A 21,101-nucleotide genomic window follows, 5' to 3' on the forward strand; every position below is an offset into this window, starting at 1 on the left:
GTGTTAAACGTTAATTCTAAACCCTAAATCTAAACCCTAAAAGTTAAAACCTAAAATTTAAACCCTATATATAAACCGTAAACACTAAATCCTAAATCTAAACCTAATATGTAGAAATTGAATGTAGAACATCATGTTCTACATGATGTAGAACATTATTTTCTACATGAATGTAAAACAAACTGATTTTTATGCATCTAACAAAAAATGTTCGACCAACTCTAATTTTGTGCGCCCGGCCAATTTTTTGTTCGCACTACTAGTTCTCATGGTCCTCAGCCTAAATTTTTTTTCATTTAATATATATATATATATATATATATATATATATATATATATATATATATATATATATATATATATATATATATATATATATATATAGTGGTAGGATCAAGGGGGAAGTCGGGGGGAAGCAAAAAAAAAATTTCGTTTTTTAAAAAAACTTTGTTCACGAACATTAGAGATTGGATGAAAATATGAACATTTAATAAAGACACTTTGTGATAAATGTTTTTATTTTGGAGAAAAAACGCTCAAAGAATTAATATATAACAATTATCGTGTTTTTCGAGCGTATTTTGAGGTTTTAGATATTAGGGTTTAGATATTTAGGGTTTAGGGTTTAAATTTAGGGTATAGATTTAAGATTTAAATTGAGTTTTTAACACGAACAGTTTAAAGTTTATGGTTTAGGGTTTAGAGTTTTTGGTTTAAACTCAAAACACTAAACCCTAAACCCGAAATCCTAAACCCGAAACCCTAAACTCTAAATCGGACTAAATTTTGACAAAAAGTACTTCACAAACATGAAGAAAAAAAACGTTAACATTCTTCACGATTAATATTATCTTGAATGTTATTTTTGTCTATCGTTTCCCGCTTAAATTATAACATTCATCACGAAGTATCTTTTTTAAATGTTCATATTTTCGTGTGATCTTGATGCCTGAAAAAAAATATCAAAAAAATGAAGAAAAAAAAAATTGCTTCCGCCCGATTTGTTACATCCCCATTAATCCTGCCATATATATATATATATATATATATATATATATATATATATATATATATATATATATATATATATATATATATATATATATATATAGTCATAATCAAGAGGGAAGCACTTTTTAGGGGGGGGGAAGCAAATTATTTTTTTTTATTTTTTCGTTTTTTTAAAAAACTTTGTTCACGAACATTATAGATTAGATGAAAATATGAACATTTAAAAAAGACACTTTGTGATGAATGTCATTATTTTGACGGAAAAACGCTCGAATAAAAAAAATTAAAACATTCAATGCATTGAATGTTTTGCTGCTGAGTTTATTTGCATCGTTTTGTTTTCATCTTGTGTGAAGTGTTTTTTTTGTATTTAGCCAGATTTAGAGTTTTGAGTTTTGGGTTTTGGGTTTTCGGGTTTACTCCGTAAACCCTCAACCCTCAACCGAAAACCCTAAACCCTAAACTCTAAACCGTTCGTGTTAAAATATTCAATTTAAACCCTAAACCCTAATTTCTAAACCCAAAACCCTAATTTCTAAACCAGCTAAACCCTAATTTATAACCCCTTAATTTCTAAACCCTAATTTCTAAACCCTAATTTCTAACCCAAAACATTCAATGCATTGAATGTTTTTTATTTTTTTCTTCGAGCGTTTTCCCGTCAAAACAATAACATTCATCACAAAGTGTCTTTTTTAAATGTTCATATTTTCATCTAATCTATAATGTTCGTGAACAAAGTTTTTTTTTAAAACGAAAAAAAATTACTTCCCCCCACTTCCCCCCAAAAAAGTACTTCCCTCTTGATTAAATATATATATATATATATATATATATATATATATATATATATATATATATATATATATATATATATATATATATATATATATATATATTCATCAATTACCCTTTTCAATACCAATAAGGCCAAAATAAAGTAGGATAAAATTAAATAAAAGTTAGCAATCATGCATCAGCATATAAAAAATACATATAATTTAGAAAATGACATTTAAGCAAACAATTATCATCCATCTAGCTAGTCTATCTAATCTAATTTAAAAAGAAAAAGAATAAGTGTTTCTGATAATAAAACTTAGATAACCAAACCAGCAACATGGTAGGCAAGATGATAACCACCATCATAGCCATAGCCACCTCTCTGTCTTTGTTATTCATATCACCCTCAACAAAATCCTACTATCACTCGCTATATATATCTCCATCACTATCTGATAACGAATCGATATCTCACCACTTATATACACTCACCCGCCGTCCCCACCTAGCGGGAACTGAAGCCAACTCCGAGGCTGCAACCTATGTTTTGTCAACTCTCTCCAACATTAATCATGTCAAAACACACCTGGCTGAATACGATGTCTTACTCACTTACCCCGACTCACGTTCCTTAACACTAACTCGCCCGTCTCCACACCCACCTATTACCTTCACTCTTCGCCAGGAGGTGTACGAAGGTGATCCGTATGCTGACGTGGCTGACCAAGTGGAACCCACGTTCCATGCCTACGCCAAGTCGGGGACGGTGAAGGGACCAGTAGGGTACGTGAATTACGGGAGAGTAGAAGACTACACAACACTTAAAGAGATGGGCATCAACGTATCTGGTTGTATAGTGTTGGCTAGATATGGAGAAATATACAGGGGGGATATAGTAGAGAACGCGTATGAAGCAGGTGCGATAGGCGTTTTAATATACACGGATAGGAAGGATTATGGTGGGGGCGGGGGAGATACAAAGTGGTTTCCAGATGACAAGTGGATGCCACCAAGTGGTGTACAGGTGGGATCGGTGTTTAACGGGGCGGGTGACCCAACAACACCTGGGTGGCCTAGTACTATTGAGGAGGGTGGTTGTGAAAGATTATCTGAGGATGAGGTAGAAAAGGGAGGGGATGTTCCATTGATACCATCGTTGCCGATATCGGGAGCAGATGGTGAGGAAATAATGAGGTCGATTGGTGGCTTGGTGGCTAATGATGCTTGGCAGGGTGACAAGGATGCTCCTGTTTATAGGGTTGGACCGGGGCCTGGGATTATAGACCTCAGTTACAAGGTAAATGTGTCCAAAACTATTGCATGCGACTTATATATGTTGAATATTTAACATTTGGCACAAAACTATATATATATATATATATATATATATATATATATATATATATATATAGTGGTACGATCAAAGGGAAGTAACCATTCGGGGGGAAGCAAAAAATTTTTTTTTTTTTTTTTTCGTTTTTTGAAAAAAAACATTTAGTAGAGACACTTTGTGATAAATGTTTTTATTTTGGCGGGAAAACGCTCGAAGAAGTAACATATAACAATTATCGTGTTTTTCGAGCGTATTTTGAGGTTTTAGCTATTGGGGTTTAGATATTAGGGTTTAGATATTAGGGTTTAGAAATTTAGGGTTTAGGGTTTAGATTTAGGGTTTAGATTTAGGATTTAGATTGAGTTTTTAACACGAACGGTTTAGAGTTTAGGGTTTAGGGTTTAGGGTTTGGTGTTTTGGGTTTATGGAATAAACCCAAAACACCAAACCCTAAACCCTAAACTCTAAATCGGGCTAAATTTTACTTCACAAAACATGAAGAAAAAAAAACGTTAACATTCTTCACGAACAATATTATCTTGAATGTTATTTTTGTCGATCGTTTTCCCGCCTAAATAATAACATTCATCACGAAGTGTCTCTTCTAAATGTTCATATTTTCATCCAATCTATAATGTTCGTGAACAAAGTTTTTTCAAAAAACGAAAAAAAAAAAAAATTTTTGCTTCCCCCGCTTCCCCCGATTGGTTACTTCCCCATTGATCCTGCCCCTATATATATATATATATATATATATATATATATATATATATATATATATATATATATATATATTGTGCCTTTCACTTCTAATTTATCATTTAACTGGTTTGGTGTTGGCAGGCAAAACAAGTGATAAGCACAATTCAGAATGTGATAGGAATAATTGAAGGGGCAGAGGAACCTGATAGGTAGGTACCATGTTGTTTGATGTTTCATTCCATCCATCCAGTTATAACTAATAATCTAAACATAAAACAAACAAAAAAATGGGAATTTAATGCCAATCTTCATGAGTTATGATGACTAGATGTAGCAATTTCACTCATCATCCAACCAATCTTAGCTGATCATTTTGCCATCTCGATTAGGGATGGCAATGGGCGGGACAAAACCCATGACCCACGGGTACTCATGCCCGTGATGGGCGGGTATTTTCGAAAAAAAGTACCCGCGGGTACGGGTCGGGTAAAATTTAGTACCCGTTGGCGGGTCGGTCGTGGATATTTCATACCCGCCGCGGGTAAAACCCGACTCGCGAATCTGTAATACCCGTTTGAGCTACCTGCGGGTATATCCTTTTACCCGCGTACATATACTTAATTATTATATATCATATAATTTTAAATTTTTAATGTATTTTTATAATTATTAGCGGGTAAAACCCGCGGGTAGTGGGTATCCGTGACTAAATCTTAGCTAAAGTGCACATTTTGTAAACCCGTGGGATTACCCGAGGGTCGCGGGTACCCGCAGGTTATGGGTACGGGCAGAAAAATTTACCCGTTGGCGGGTAAACGGGTACCCGCAGGTGTAGAAAAATCTCGACGGGCAGATCGCGGGTACTAAGGACCCGTGCTGGTCACCCGCGGGTGCCATCCCTAAATTCTCGATTTAGGTACCTTTCCACAACTGTTTGATGCATGTAAAAAAGACCAGCAAAAATTGGTCAAACCACTTTTAATCACACAAATCTTGAACCAAGATCAATAAAATAAAATTTGTAACTTTTGCCTTGGGTAATATATATCGACTGTTTCTCAAATAATGAAAAAAAAAATACCCTTGAATAAAGACAAACAGTTGAAGGTCCTGGTCACAAATCATCACCATCAACTTAGTTTTGTTAATGAACCTGCTGCAAATCTCATGGAATTGAAGTTAGTTTTGTTGGTATTTATTTATAATAATGCCAAGATATAATAATTGTAAATCGGGGAGTGAAGCAAGTAAAAAAAAATTACTGTGTGTAAACTAGTACATTCCCAGATTTGTTATCCTAGGTAATCACCGGGATGCTTGGACATATGGAGCAGTTGATCCCAACAGTGGCACTGCTGCCCTGCTCGAGGTAAACCTTTACCATGCAACTAGAGGTGCCAAATGGGCGGGTTAACTAACGGATCAATCATGTTAATTTTTGATACCCGTTTAAATGGGTAGGTCATGTTGGGTTAACTAATGCATTTACAACTAAAACTTGGGTAACATTCAACCTGTTTCCAGTTAGCAAAAGATGTATTTGTTAGAACTTGTGCTGACCATCAGTCGATCACATGACATTCAGGTTGCCGAAAGGTTAGGGAAGCTGCAGAAACAAGGTTGGAAGCCTCGAAGAACTATCGTCTTTTGCAATTGGGATGCAGAAGAATATGGGCTGGTACTACAAACTACATGCGCACTTTACGAAGAAAATAAAAAATATATTACTACTGAGTTTAACGATGCTTTTCAGATTGGATCAACAGAATGGGTTGAAGAAAACCGAGAAATGCTAGCATCAAAAGTTGTTGCTTACTTAAATGTTGACATTGCGGTTTCTGGACCAGGATTTCAAGCCTCTGCAACTCCACAACTTGATCAACTAATTATAGAAGCTACAAAGCAGGTAATGAACATACACATTGAATGTCAAATGGGCCAAATCAACATTGTGGCAAAAGGCAAATGGGTCCAAAGTAACCCAATATGTAAAAATAGTGCATACAAGCTACCAAATCTTTTCTTGTAACAAAGACAAGTAAATAGATGATGGATAATAACATAACAATAACAATAACAATGATAATAATAATAACACGGTATTAGCTTAATAGAATTTCGACAAGTGTTCACATCAACCCAACCTAACCTATTTAGACGGGTACACCATTACCCCAGTTTGACCTATTACCAAATTAACCCATTTTACCACCTGTAGATGTTAATGGAAAGAGATGTGTCACAAGTATAGAAGGATTATAATTATGTACCACTTTGATTAGTTCAACCATTTTACCATCCCACCTCTTCATTTTAATTTATTTGTTAGAGCATTAATTTAATTCCGAAACAGACGATTCTTTCATCTCCACATTAATTCTATCAAATTATTTTGAAGGTTCAAGATCCAGATAACTCCTCACAAACAGTCTACGAATCCATGGTACAAACTACCAATAATCCCAAGGTAAATGTTTCAGAATTACTCTTATGCCCTCCCAAGTACTTTCATCATTTAAAATTGGATGTTAAAATTCAAAAGTTTCAGAAAAGCAAACTACTTGACACTTCAATTTGAGTATAATTTTTTTTTAAAAAAAGGAAACGAATAGAGAGATATCGGTACCTAACTAGAATCTTATGAAAAATGAAGATTGGACGATTAGGAGGAGGAGGATCAGATTATGCGGCATTTGTACAACATATTGGTGTTCCATCGACGGACATGTCATTCGGAAACGGTAAGTTCATTATCTTTCTGTACGTCAATCTATACCACGTAAACATTGCATGTTCCTTGCATGTCATGTCTCAACCAAACACAGTACTTCAGTGCATAGCCCCCAACCCCAATGACCAACATAAACGAAAGAAGAACTCGAAAATTGAAGTATCAAGAATGAAACTTTACTTTCTTAAACCATGTTGCATCTACTGCAATAAATGATAGTTTAATAATAATTAGTTGAAGGGCTTTCTTAAATGTTTTCTTGAAGGATACCCAGTATACCACTCGATGTATGATGACTTTGTCTGGATGAGCAACTTTGGTGACCCAATGTTTTGTAGACATGCAGCAGGTATGATGTGTGTACTCAAGGTGACAAATTTTACCCATCTTAATTTTCTTTTATATGGCTCGATTTGGGTTATATCCTCTTTAATGAGACAAACAGGTAACAAAAATATCTTAAAAGGAACAAGCTGAATATTGAACGTATCAAAAGTCATCAAGATAGACTACATTTAAAACAGAAAACTATAGAGTTATATTTGATGCAGTAACTATTAATAGGGATAGTAAAAAAGTTTGGACAAGAAGTGTTTCAAGTCAGCACACTCCGTTTTAGACCTGTACCAAACATCACCCCGTTTGAGACATTACCCAGCCCACCCAATCAGCCCATTTCGCCACCTCAGAAGCATATAAACTTTCAGGCTTCACATGATTACAGGGTTATTAGTTGAAATTTAAGCCGGTGTTTGGGGCCCATAAGGCTTACAAAGTATATCCGAATCACAAAAGTATTTATAATATTGCTAGGTGAACTTATCACAAGACATAAAGCATAGTTACATTACTCTAACCTCCTGGTTGTCGCTTTGAAAAACTCGATAACAGCGGCAAGCATTTGGGGTTTAGTAGCTCTTAAACTTGCAGATGAAGAAATATTGCCTTTCAATTATGATTCCTATGTACATGAGCTTCAGGTAAGTTTATATAAATACACTTGGTGGCAGTTAGAAGAACATCAATGCTCAATGCATTGAATGTGCTTAGTTTGTTGAATATTTTTATAGGTGAGTGCAGAAGACTTGGAAACCGAGTTATCAGATAAGAACATAAGCCTTATTCCCTTATTCAAATCTATTGAAAAAATGAGAAAAGCAGCCAAACAAATAAACGATGAAGTCAAGGTATCACTCCAGTTTCCACAAATAGATTTCATTTAAGCATTGTATAACTAAGAATGAACATAAAAAAAAAAAACGAATTTCAGGAGATGAAAATAAACAAAGGGTGGGCATTCAAGTGGAAAAATCAAAGTTGGAAAGTGAGAGCAATGAATGACAGGTTAATGATGGCAGAACGAGCACTTACAGATAGGGAAGGACTATCCGGAAGGCCTTGGTACAAGCATCTGGTATAAAACCTTCACATGAGTTGAAAGTTCCCAAAATGTACTTTTGATCCTAAACCATCCTATTTGTGTATGGGTAAATATAAAAACAAATAAGTTAACTTCTGAAACAACATAATTTTCGTACGTCAAATCACAGACAAAATTTACCCGTTTTGACCTGTTACCCAACCTGCCTGCTTTTCCACCTCTAAATAGAGACCTTTACCTGTTTATCACGTATCACCTTTGACTTCATCAAGATATTTTCATCCTCCAGTCCACATAAAATATATTTAACCTGTTGTCCACAGAACAATAACAGATGTTAATATCTAACTGTGATCTTGTCTACTTTTCAGATTTATGCTCCATCAAAGCACAATGATTATGGATCAAAATGTTTCCCTGGAATAGATGACGCAGTTGAAAATGCAAAGAGCCTAAACACCGAGGATTCATGGCATTCAGTACAGCATGAGATTTGGAGGGTCTCCAGAATAGTCACACAGGCATCCCTAGTTCTTCGTGGCGAACTAACATAAAAATAACAGTTCGCATATTATGTTGAGTTACATTACTTGTCCACTTTAATTCTATGATGTCTTGTAGTTCTACTTAAGAAAATCAAGTACAGACATCAAGAAACTAAACTATATTATGTCATCGGACGTTCCAGGTTTCTAACTCTATTGTAAAAATAAATTCTGCTCCATATTCATATCTTTAAGATAACCATTCTCGTTAGAGTGAAGTCCACATGCAATGATGATTATTCAGTGTCTACCTATTATCATCATACTATCATAGACAACTATAAAATTATAAAAATAAAAATATAGAAAGATACTGAAAGAGAAATGTCTATCAAGATCAATTATATTCTTATTTATATAAGCATGCATAAAGGGGATGATGTCTTGATTATAGATAATAAGTAGATAGAAGTTTGAGAGACTCAAAAGAGTTACCACTACCATTCATGATATTATATACATACATACATACATATACATAGAAATATCATTACTCGCATGTCAAATGATCTACAGATTTTACAAGTAAAAGTGGAATGTTCATAAAAGTCACCAAACATTAAAGTAGGTACAGGAGGTGAGAACCTTGATGGTAACCAAAAATATAATGAGTACAGTTTAAGGAAGCCCTATTGCTAAATATATGTACAAGGAAGGAATCACCGCTATAATAATTCACAGGTGAACGTGGAGGAGGTTTTTTCAACTCATCTATATAATCATATAAAGCTTTAAAATGATGATATCATCATTAAGTTAATTACTCTTTAATTTTCATAATGATGATGTCATAATTATATATTAATTTAATTAAAAAAATAATAAGAAATATTTTATAAAAGGAAATACTAATCTCCCCTAAATTGTAAATTTAATTTTCTAAAAAATTTAAAAGGCATTTATTATTACTAATAATTATTATTATTATTATTAAAAATATAAATACTCAACTTTGAGCGAACTTTATTATTATTATTTACTTTTAATATAATAATTATAAATTATAATTATTATATTATTAATATTCAAGTATGGATTCTTTTTACGGAATTAATTACGTTACATATATATGCGAAAATACATGTCTCTATATATTTGTAAAAACAACGACAAGTTTCTTAGTCAAATGGGTCATTAAAATAAATGACTTCGGCATTTACATTCACTTAATACCTAAAACATGTCATCAAATTGTTTCGTCTAACAAACCCGTGATTTCACGGGCCATTTTACTAGTATACTCTATACTTAAAAATTCACACTCCTCCTGGAACCGGATATCTCTGTATCACTGTTGCTATTTGCAACCCTCAATACCAGTAGCATATTAACATTAATTAGGATTAGGATTGAAATAAGTAAGAAAGTAGTAGCAATGAGGGAAAAAGAAAGAAGAAATTTGGCGGGGGTTTATATTGTTAGAGACGTACCTACCTACCTGGTGGCAACTCCCATTTTCTGCATTCTACAGAGAAACTTCATTACAGCCTACTGCAACATATACAACAAAAAGACACATAACTGATATAGGACATGCTATAGAATACTGCCATGAGTTCACTGGTATACCAAATCTTAGATCCCATAATGTAACAACACCCCGAGAAGATCCTGAAACGAACCATTTCCCACATGGGCTTATCAGAAGAGCCGACACATAACCGTCTTCGGGAATCACTTTTGTATTCAACGTATTTGAGTTTTCTCGTGTATCACGTAAGTGGATTCCACAATTCTGGGTACTGTAAAGAATCATTTTATTATCATCCCACCTGAAGAGTAGTTTTGGAGGGTAATAACTGCACCTCTCTTCGACATCAATCTTTTTAACATCCGCAAATCCAGAATATTTCTCTGCAACAGTTCTGAGTCCTCTCGAAATGTAATCAAACTGAAAACATATGGAATTGTGCCATCCGCAGCTCCAACAACAACTTGAACACAAGCTTGAAGCATTGTAGCGCCGATTGCTCGGCTTCCATTTAGACAATAAGTTAGTCTTGATCTAAACGATATGTTGTTTTCCAATTTCCTAGAATACCAGATTTTAACAGTGGAATCATCAAACGCAGTAACAAAAAAGCTATTGTCAGTTGAAACGGCTATGAAGTTGACAGCAGAACGGTGTTCTTGGAGGTGTGCAACCAAAACACCACGAGGCCACCACCCAGAATCTAGGATTACTGGGTTTCCGCTAAAAGATGGTAATCCGGATATCTCCGTAGGAGGGTGAGTTATCGTTGAGAGAATTCGAGGTTCCTAATTCCAGAAATTTGCTTCTGATGTGGACTCTGATCCAATTCTCGATCTTCCGACTCGTGTACTACTCTATGAAGTTGAGGAGGACTATTAACAGGATCTTCCTGAGTCATGGATAATTAACTGGAACCGAAAGCCTCCAAATGTAATGAAGATTCGGGTCCAGATGCCCTCTTGTTAACATATTTGAAATAGTACAACGGTATGCCTTCTGAAGATTTCTCACCCCAACAAGACTATTGGCACCACTTATTTGTGGGGACATGAATCCCGAAAACTTCAACTATTCCGAAAATAAGGGATCCAATATATCGACCGAACTTGAGCAGTACGAGCAAAGCTTCCTACTTCACCTAGAGATGATGACTGCATGGTGGTGGAAAAAGGATTCTGATCAGTCCACATCTTTATCCGATCCAACTCTCGGACACCTTTCTGGTACTGGTACATGTCATTGCTTTGAGATTGTTTAGATTGTGCAGATGCAGATGAATTGTACCATATCTTCCTTTGTCTTTCTAACATGTCCGAATCTTGTTATTTTCCACGATTTGGTAAAATATTTGCCTCGAAACTGGCGGCTTCAAACATGAAAAAAGGGCATTTTAGGAAGCTAAAGAAGAAGGGTGTGTGTGTGTGTGTGTGTGTAGAAAAGGGCGTATAGGAGGGCCAAGAATAAACATAGGAATCAACAGCACCTAGGGTTTCACTAGTAGCTGCAATGAACTTTACTGCTGACCTTACCCATTGGCTTGGATAACACAACAAAGGAACTTCATGCACGTTCAATCATTTCAAGAAGGATTATTTTCCTTAAAAAAACACTTGTTCACAGAATCACCAAGCAATCTAATGCATTGACGATTACTCCCTCTGTCGAATCACCTAACACCTGTTCAAGATATGGTAAAAAGATATTCCCCAACACTTCGTTGACCAACAAAGAAGCAAACATAAATTATCTGGCTTTGAAAAACTGATCTTAAAAGCACCATCTTCATCATTCAGAAATGCAGGAAGAATGGGTAATAAAAAGTCATTACTCTGCCTTTGACCAAAAAGCCAGCAAAGATTTCCAACATCTTGTAAAAGTGCTCTCCAAATATTTGGAGTTTGCTTCGGACCCATTACAAGTTCCTGAATAACCTCAGCTATTTATTTTCTCAACTGTGCCAGCTGTGCATCGTTTTTTCCGGTTAAATTTCTGTGACTTGTGGTTTAAACTTAAATCATTAAGGACCCCTGCTTTTGTTAAGCTTATGGAATGAATTAGAATACAGTAAGCAGTTACTGCGATCTTAGATATATTGGTGGCATAGAAGATCCTTACACTTTCTTCCTGGTCATTGGGAGAATATATGCTGGGAAGATGTGTGCATCGCTTGGAGGAAAATCGCGAACAAATGGAAGTAGACTTTGCAACCGATCTTTGTCATCTATGTATAGCAAGCATAATTTTAAATAAAAGGACTCCAATTCTTCTTAGTTGAGGCATTTTGAGGTTCCGTATACAAGAACAGAGGAGTGACATGTTTCCTTTTTGTTAGTTAACATATACGGATACATTTAATAGCCGCTAAAGTTGGTAGATTACATTAATGTTGGGTAGTTGGTAGATTACAGGTTTATTTAATGTACAGATGTTATTGTATCTTCCTGGGCTATAAATACCCGTTGATCCCGTTCATGTAATAATCAAGAGAATACAGAGAAACCAAATACATAAAATCTTGTTTGTTCTCATTTAGTGTTTTACATGGTATCAGAGCCAGCCTGCTATGGTTTGAGTACCTGAAGAACGATAGTCACCACCGTCACCCCATCCCTCACTGTCCATTGAAATCGGTCTCTGCGAAGTCATCTTTTGATCCGACCACCCCCGCCAAACGATTCATAGGGTTCTGAATTGCTTACCTGGGAAATACGAAAATTTTCCGAACACCGCAAGCCCGCCACGCGCCGCCCATCTCCGACGTCTGCCGCACACACGCCGGCGCGTGAAGGCGCGTGGACCACTGTACGCCGCCGTTGTTTTTGTCCGAATGATTATTTCGTGATTCCGATCAACATCCAGGAATTAATTTATGTTTACACATTGAAATTGTTGTGGTCGAATTTGGGTACTGTTGGTTTTTTGATTTATGCTTTCCAGCTTCTTGTTATGTGGGTTCTCCATTGATTAAAGGTAAAAGGTTTATAAGTTGTACTTTAGACAACTTTATTTGGTTTCGTGAAAGAAGAAAAACACGTCAAGTTGGGTTTCTTGGCCTACTCATTACTTGTTGTTTTAATTTGAGTGGCTCATAGTGGGTTTCTGTTGGTGGATTATTAAAATAACTCCATCAAGTTTCTTTTTACAATTGCTTGGTCCTAATTTCTCTTTTATCACTAAATAAATTTATTAACTATGGGTGATATAAATAAAATCGAGAAAGTCTTCTCGGATTTGCTCCACTCAGTTTGGTACTACTTGTTTCTGATAATGAAAATAATCAAGGGTAAGTTAAAGAAAAATTCTTCGTGCTTGCTATCTACCGAAGAATACGAAGAATATATTTGGTTGAAAGAATCCATGAGGCCAACATCACCAATCCCCGCTTTTGCTGATACAGGTAAGTCTAATATATGTCTTTTGTCATCAACTACTAAATGGGTCATCGATTCTGGTGCTTCAGATCACATGACAGGTAATCACCATCTTTTCTCCAATTTCAAGTCACAACCATCTCATGTCACTATTGCAAATGGTACTACCTCCCATGTCTTAGGTTCGGGCACCATCAACCTTACACCATCTATTTCATTGTCATCTGTTTTAAGTCTTCCGAACTTTTCGTTTAATTTGCTATCTGTTAGCAAAATTACCCGTGATTTGAATTGTGTTGCTTTACTCTATCCCGATTATTGTGTCTTCCAGGATCTATCGACGAAGCAGATTATTAGTAGAGGACGGGTATCTGATGGTCTATACATACTGGAATCTGAAACAAACGTTCCACGCTCATTGGTATGCTCTAAGTCATCATCCCCTTATAAGATACATTGTCGGTTAGGACATCCTTTGCTACAGAGTATGAAGAAACTATGTCCTGAATTATCTTCTTTGTCATCTTTTTATTGTGAGCCGTGTCAGTTTGCTAAACATCATCGTATCCATTTAGCTCCAAGGGTAAATAAACGGGCTTCATCTCCATTCGAATTAGTACACTCTGATGTCTGGGGTCCATGTTCAGTTACTTCCAAACTCGGTTTTAAATACTTTGTTACCTTTATCGATGATTATTCTCGTGTTACTTGGCTTTATTTGATGAAAAGTCGTTCTGAAGTATTTACTCACTTTTGCTCATTTGTGGCTGAAGTAAAAACACAATTTCAGGTTCCGGTTCAAACTTTGAGAAGTGATAATGCCAAAGAATTTCTTTCCGAGTCATTTTCATCATATATGCTTCAGAATGGTATCCTTCACGAGTCATCTTGTGTTGACACACCAGCCCAAAATGGGGTTGCGGAACGAAAGAATCGACATCTTCTTGAAGTAGCTCGAGCACTCTTATTTCAAATGAATGTTCCAAAACCTTTTTGGGCTGACGCTGTATCAACTGCATGTTTCCTTATTAATCGAATGCCATCCGCTGTCCTTAATAGTGATATTCCATATTCAGTTTTGTTTCCCACAAAATCTTTATTTCCGATTGAGCCGAAGATTTTTGGTAGTACTTGTTTTGTGCGGGACACTCAGCCTCGCCGCACTAAATTAGATCCTAAGTCCATCAAATGTGTGTTCCTTGGATACTCTCGCCATCAGAAAGGTTACAGATGTTTTTCACCAACTCTCCAGCGTTATATTGTTTCCCGAGATGTAACATTCCAAGAAAAGTTACCTTTCTTTCCAGTGTCCACCTATCACAATCATGAGAATAGTGATGACTTATTGGTATATCTACCCATACCAGATCCCACACCAGATCCCACAATAGATCTTACACCAGATTCCACACCAGATTCCATAATAGATCTTACACCAGATCCCACACCATTAGAACAAACTGATCATTTTCAGTATGTATACAGTCGGCGTTCCCGTCCTACATCAGAACCCGCTCCTATACCACAATCGTCGTCGGCAGATCCTCCCGGCGAGTCACCAAATGATGTTTCTAGTGATATTCATGACACTCAATCTTCAGATTCAGATATACCCATTGCTATTCGAAAAGGTAAACGTGCATGTACTTATCCTATTGCTTCTTTTGTCTCTTATGATAAATTGTCCGTATCTTCTCGTGCTTTCGTTGCTACCCTAGACTCCGTCTCCATTCCAAAAACAGTTGGTGAAGCTTTGGCTCATTCTGGATGGCGTGCCGCTATGATTGAGGAGATGAATGCTCTTGATCATAATGGCACTTGGGCATTAGTTGACTTACCTGTTTCCAAAAATGCGATTGGTTGTAAATGGGTCTTCACGATAAAAGTTAATCCTGATGGTTCTTTGGTACGATTAAAAGCTCGGTTAGTTGCTAAAGGTTATGCTCAAACATATGGGGTGGATTATTCTGAGACATTTTCTCCTGTTGCTAAACTCACATCCATCAGATTATTTGTTTCATTAGCAGCTACATATCAGTGGACTCTTCATCAACTTGATGTGAAGAATGCATTTTTACATGGAGATTTGCAGGAAGAAGTCTATATGGAGGAACCACCTGGATTTGTTGCTCAGGGGGAGTATGGTAAAGTATGTAAATTACGAAAAGCAATATATGGTTTAAAGCAATCCCCTCGTGCCTGGTTTGGGAAGTTCAATGATGTGGTAAGAGACTTTGGCTTACGAAAAGCAATATATGGTTTAAAGCAATCCTCTCGTGCCTGGTTTGGGAAGTTCAATGCTGTGGTAAGAGACTTTGGCTTAAGAAGAAGTGCATATGACCACTCAGTATTCTTCACTTCATCCAAGTCTGGGTGTATTTTACTTGTGGTTTATGTGGATGATATTGTAATCACCGGAAGTGATAAAGAAGGGATTGTCAAATTGAAAACATTTCTAAGCACCCGGTTTCAAACAAAGGATCTAGGTCATTTGAAATATTTTTTTGGTATTGAAGTCTCTCGAAACAAAAAAGGCATTTTCTTATCTCAGAGAAAATATTGTCTAGATGTACTTAGTGACTCTGGTCTGACTGACGCAAAACCTTGTGAAACGCCAATGATACCGAATACAAAGTTAACGACGGACGACGGAGAACTACTTATGAACCCAGAAAAGTATAGAAGAATTGTCGACAAGTTGAATTATCTTACCCTCACTCGTCCTGATATTTCTTTCCCTGTGAGTGTTGTCAGTCAGTTCTTATCATCCCCAAGAACCTCACATTGGGATGTTGTCTCTCATATCTTAAAATACTTGAAAGGTACACCGGGTCGTGGTATCTTATACCAGAATCATGGACATCACACTATTGAGGGGTTTTCTGATGCCGATTATAATGGTGATCCTACAACTAAACGGTCTACAACAGGTTATTGTGTCTTTGTTGGAGGAAATCTTGTATCTTGGAGAAGTAAGAAACAGAATGTGGTGTCTCGTTCAAGTGCTGAATCTGAGTATCGAGCCATGGCACAGACTACTTGTGAACTTATATGGGTTCGTAATCTTCTTGGCGAAATTGGATTTCCTCAATCCAAACCTATGAACTTGTGGTGTGATAACAAGGCAGCCATTCACATTGCAAGCAACCCTGTCTTTCATGAAAGAACGAAGCATATTGAAGTTGACTGTCATTTCACTCGAGAAAAATTAGAAGGGATTATTAGAACACCCCATATCAAAAGTAATAAACAGTTGGCTGACATCTTCACAAAAGCATTAACTGGAAGTTGCACCCGTCAATTTTGTAACAAGCTGGGCATGATCAATATCTATGCTCCAGCTTGAGGGGGAGTGTTAGTTAACATATACGGATACATTTAATAGCCGCTAAAGTTGGTAGATTACATTAATGTTGGGTAGTTGGTAGATCACAGGTTTATTTAATGTACAGATGTTATTGTATCTTCCTGGGCTATAAATACCCGTTCATCCCGTTCATGTAATAATCAAGAGAATACAGAGAAACCAAATACATAAAATCTTGTTTGTTCTCATTTAGTGTTTTACACTTTTTATTTTGATCCTTTAGCTTAACCTGTTTGACCAGTTAGCTTTAACACATAACTCCCATATCGATCCATTTGTACACAAACGAGTTGCAGTTGTCCAGTAGAAAAAAATGATGGATAAGAGTTAAACGTAAACAAACGCATCAAACTATTGAGCTCACCATGACAAACTCCATTGTCATGACTCAGTTTCACTGTGTAAAGCAACTTCACAACAAGAAAAATTCTAGTAAAACCTTAGCATGCACTTCTTGTGGTAACAATTTCAAATTATTAGATAAGGTCAAACCTGAAAAGCAAACCATTTCTTCTCAACAAGGCGCTAAGGAAAGGCCGCGTACTAAGTCTATCATGAAGGTTGTTGTTAAACAAGTATTGCTTCAACAAGTAGGCAGCTTTATCAGTCTTAAGCCAAAACTGCAATACAGTTGATTCTCTTAAGATTATATTTATTTTTTATTTATTTTTTTACTTTTGAAAATAAAAATTTCATATCTAAACTTATGTAAGCACCATTTTTGTGTTGTCTCGTTTATACAAACTGATGGATGGATACTGTCAATCAATTCCACATTCTGGAAACCAAACTAGGTGTAGAGTGGCCATGGAGATATTATGTTACATCTTAAAAACCATTTTTTTTTTGCTCCCATCTTATCTCATCTCATTTATTTACTAGTATAATAACTTCCTACAAATATATTCCATATCATATAAACAATTGCAATGCAATTATTTTATATATATGTATATTATTATTTATATATAAATAAATATAAAAATCAAAGAAATTAATAATAAACCTGAAATGGCCAAACGTGCGGATTCTCCATTCGACTAAAGATCTCACGAATCCGAGACAACTGTCGTTCATAATGACGAAGATCAATTAAATCACCACGTTTGAAATACGCCTTTACTAACCACCAATCCTTCATCATGCTTACACTGTATCGATTTGAAAAAGCGAGATCTACCTAATACAGTACCTCTTTAAGTACTACGTAAATTATAGGATGAGGGTAAGTCGTGTAGGTAGGTAATACTCCGTCGCTGACGCTTGCGTAGTTCACGCGATTTTATTTCTCATGGTTTGAATCCAAAAGAATGAATAATTTGGCAAATTTTATTTTTAGGGTTTGATAGTTAGTGATTATTACACAATTTAAAGAAGGTGTTAATTGATAATAAAGGGTAGGTATTAGGGTTCTGATCGATCGGAAGGAAGGAATCAAGCGCGGGAGAAGGAGCGTGGTCGTTACCTTTTGATTTACCAACTATTGTGCAAATTTTTTTTTTTTTTTCCAAGGTAAGAATATATTAATCAACACACAAATTACAATACAAGGGCAGAGCATACTCTAACCCCCACAAAACAAAAAACATACGGGGTACATCCTAAAACAAACAGCTTAATACACCACTACCCAAATTGCAACATATTGCGCACCAGATTCAAGTCACAAAGCATAGCCACTTTCTTCACATTTTGAGTGTCTTTAACTTTGATACTACTCATTTTAACCCGTATAATACTATTGTGCAATTTATCTCTGTGAATTTGTAAAATCGAGCTTATTACATTTTGCCCCTAAATTATTAATATTTAATATTTAATATTAATAGTAATAGTAAAATAGTACCGGACAAAATTGAATCAACACAAAATAGCTCACTGATTAATGCATTGAATTCCTTTCAAGAGGTCTCAAGTTTAATTCTTGTCTAGATAGGATATTTAGTGGTGGTTAGTATCTATTGTTTAATCGGTGTTCAATATGATAATTTACAACGCTTTTAACATTAGAAATGCATGTACTACTGAGATAGATGGACTATGATTCTATGAGCTTTCCATAGTTTTGTTAATATCTAAATTGTACTACTTGAAGACAGAAGATGATGCACAAGCAGTGCCAAAAACCGATATACAAAGATTAAACAGCAGGCCTTATAAATGTTTCATGAATAAGTCGAAAGTTGTCATTGAATGGTTCAAGATCAAAGAAAAATGAGAATAATATGCGAACTAAAAGACTTTCAGGTATCGGTAGGAAGTTGTCACTAGATGCCTCAAGATCAAACGCAAGGGACGGTGATTTGGGGATAAAAAGCCTTGTAGGAACCAGTGGAAAGTTGTCACTGGATGTTTCAGGATCAAAAACAAGGGAAAGTAATATGGTGATGAATGAGTTACAAAACCTTAAGTGGCCAGTCACAAATTTAAGCACTGAGTTCTAGACGCTTGATTAGACAAAAGCGCTTGATGAGTAAATGTTAAAGCTTTAATTAATGGTTCTTTTAAAGGACGTGGTTTGTCGGGTTTCTTCACTTATCTTTCAACTTGAAACAATACATAACCCAGTATCTCGATTTACTTATTAGTGTTAAACTAGATATTTATATGGACTTAGCCAGCCCATGTCCCTTTAATATTGGGCTCAGCCCATTTGGTCTTTATATTACTTTGTCCAATCCGGTTCAACCGAACCGAACCAAACATTGACATTCACTTCGTTTTGGTTGCTCATGGACATGTCTGTGTTCTTCATGTTCCTTCAAGATATCAGTTTGCGGACATCTTCACTAAAGGTCTCCCGTATGCCTTGTTTGATGACTTCCGATCCAGTTTGAGCGTCCATAGCACTCCCACTCCAACTGAGATGTTAAACTAGATATTTATATGAACCCTTGTTAGCCCATGTCCAATATTGAGCTCGGCCCACCTCGCATTTGTAGAGTTTTGATCTTTATAGTATTACTTTGTGTACCTTCATTGGTGATCATCAAAACATAATAATATACTCTCTGGAATTCAACAATTAGGACTTTCTTTAGATTATACTTTTGTCAAGTGTCTAAATTTTTCTATTTTAATGTATTACCATTATTTAATGGATTTAATTTGATTCCACTATGTAAATACAGTCTTATGAATTTTCCTGCAATCCTTTTCGATTAGTTTCGATGATTACAGAACCATGGTTGCATAGGTGATAAAGTCTTGCCTAATTTCACAAGTCAAACATATTCATGGTTTCTGTTTTTGAACTGTTATTAGAAATCTAAGGTTTGGAAAGGAAACGTCGATTGAATAATAGAATATGAAGACTTGTTATAAAAAGTTTAAGTGAGAGTCACCTGTGTAGATCTTAACGGACTGTTAAGTCTAGTTAGGTTCGGATATGGAAATCACGGGAGAATAAAACTTATACCAACTTAATTAGATCGATACTCGATCTTAAAAGCAAAACTACTTTTTATTCATAATCAGCAATTAACATCCATACATACACATACACATACACATACTAATTAACCCCCACATCTAAGTAAGACCATCACAATCAACAAAATGATAGGATCGATCTACTCAACATCGTCCGATTTAGGTAGAATAACTGCATCATCATCATCATCATCATCAACGATAACTTTATCAAATCCACCTAATTCAGCTGGAGAGAAACTTGAATCACCAGACCACGTAAACTTACCACCATGACCTCCCTTTTTTGGCGATCCGTTCATTCTGGTCGTCGATTTCCGATCTTTGCGCCTTTCCTCGCCGTATTTTTGGCCAGATTTGATGCTTTTTCCTGTGTTTTTCATAATTCAGTAGTAGCGACTATTATCTTAAAATGAAATGAATAGATGGCGTGTTAAGTTGTGGTTTGGTGTTTTTATCGGTGATAAATATAAAATATATATAGATAGATCGGATTACACATTTACAAGCACGTGAATAGCTAGTGTGACAAGGATAACCTAAAGGATAAGATCAAACATTTTTTTTTTATTATTATGTTACATACGGCGTGTATCGTTTTTGCTGTTTTCACCAAACCACACTACTACTAGTCACAGAATAGTGATCATGCATATTTTACCAGAGGGTTAATATTTCTGTTCAATGCGTAAAGGGGAGGGTTTAAGGATCTTAGAACAAGGCTCTCTGGTCCGGCTACCGTGAATAACCCTAGCCGACATGATGATGTCGGCTGGGTGGCCAAGTGATTAAGTCCACCTTCGATAACGGTCGTTGATCAGAAGGCCCCATATAAAGGTTGTAGGTGCTAGTCGACAAAGAACTAACATGTTAACCTTGAGAAAATGAGAGATGATGATGGTTACGTAAGATGTGTAATTGATGATTGTTACGTAACGCTGTTGTATTGTAGAATGATAATTAGGGTTTGT

General features: G+C 35.8%; 1 protein-coding gene, 1 long non-coding RNA gene and 1 pseudogene across 2 annotated transcripts; 1 reads left to right on the forward strand and 2 right to left on the reverse strand.

Annotated features, from left to right (window-relative positions):
• Window positions 1–2,057: 2,057 nt before the first annotated feature.
• On the forward strand, window positions 2,058–8,665 carry LOC139894268 (probable glutamate carboxypeptidase LAMP1). Its single transcript, XM_071877466.1, has 12 exons — window positions 2,058–3,091; window positions 3,971–4,038; window positions 5,117–5,198; window positions 5,415–5,507; window positions 5,583–5,735; window positions 6,228–6,296; window positions 6,483–6,570; window positions 6,826–6,909; window positions 7,452–7,540; window positions 7,631–7,747; window positions 7,831–7,974; window positions 8,313–8,665. The coding sequence occupies exons 1-12, from the start codon at window positions 2,132–2,134 to the stop codon at window positions 8,493–8,495; spliced, it is 2,130 nt and encodes a 709-aa protein (XP_071733567.1). The 5' UTR covers window positions 2,058–2,131; the 3' UTR covers window positions 8,496–8,665.
• On the reverse strand, window positions 3,987–6,759 carry LOC139894269 (uncharacterized). Its single transcript, XR_011774866.1, has 4 exons — window positions 5,646–6,759; window positions 5,344–5,528; window positions 4,911–4,985; window positions 3,987–4,093 (listed from the first exon to the last, which is right to left on the reverse strand). It is a non-coding gene; the product is annotated as an uncharacterized lncRNA (long non-coding RNA).
• A 1,007-nt stretch (window positions 8,666–9,672) lies between the features above and the next one.
• Window positions 9,673–18,170, reverse strand: LOC139894392 (serine/threonine-protein kinase VPS15-like; annotated as a pseudogene).
• Window positions 18,171–21,101: the final 2,931 nt, after the last annotated feature.

The sequence above is a fragment of the Rutidosis leptorrhynchoides genome, chromosome 2 (assembly GCF_046630445.1).
Source record: "Rutidosis leptorrhynchoides isolate AG116_Rl617_1_P2 chromosome 2, CSIRO_AGI_Rlap_v1, whole genome shotgun sequence".
In the NCBI taxonomy this organism is placed as follows: domain Eukaryota; kingdom Viridiplantae; phylum Streptophyta; class Magnoliopsida; order Asterales; family Asteraceae; genus Rutidosis; species Rutidosis leptorrhynchoides.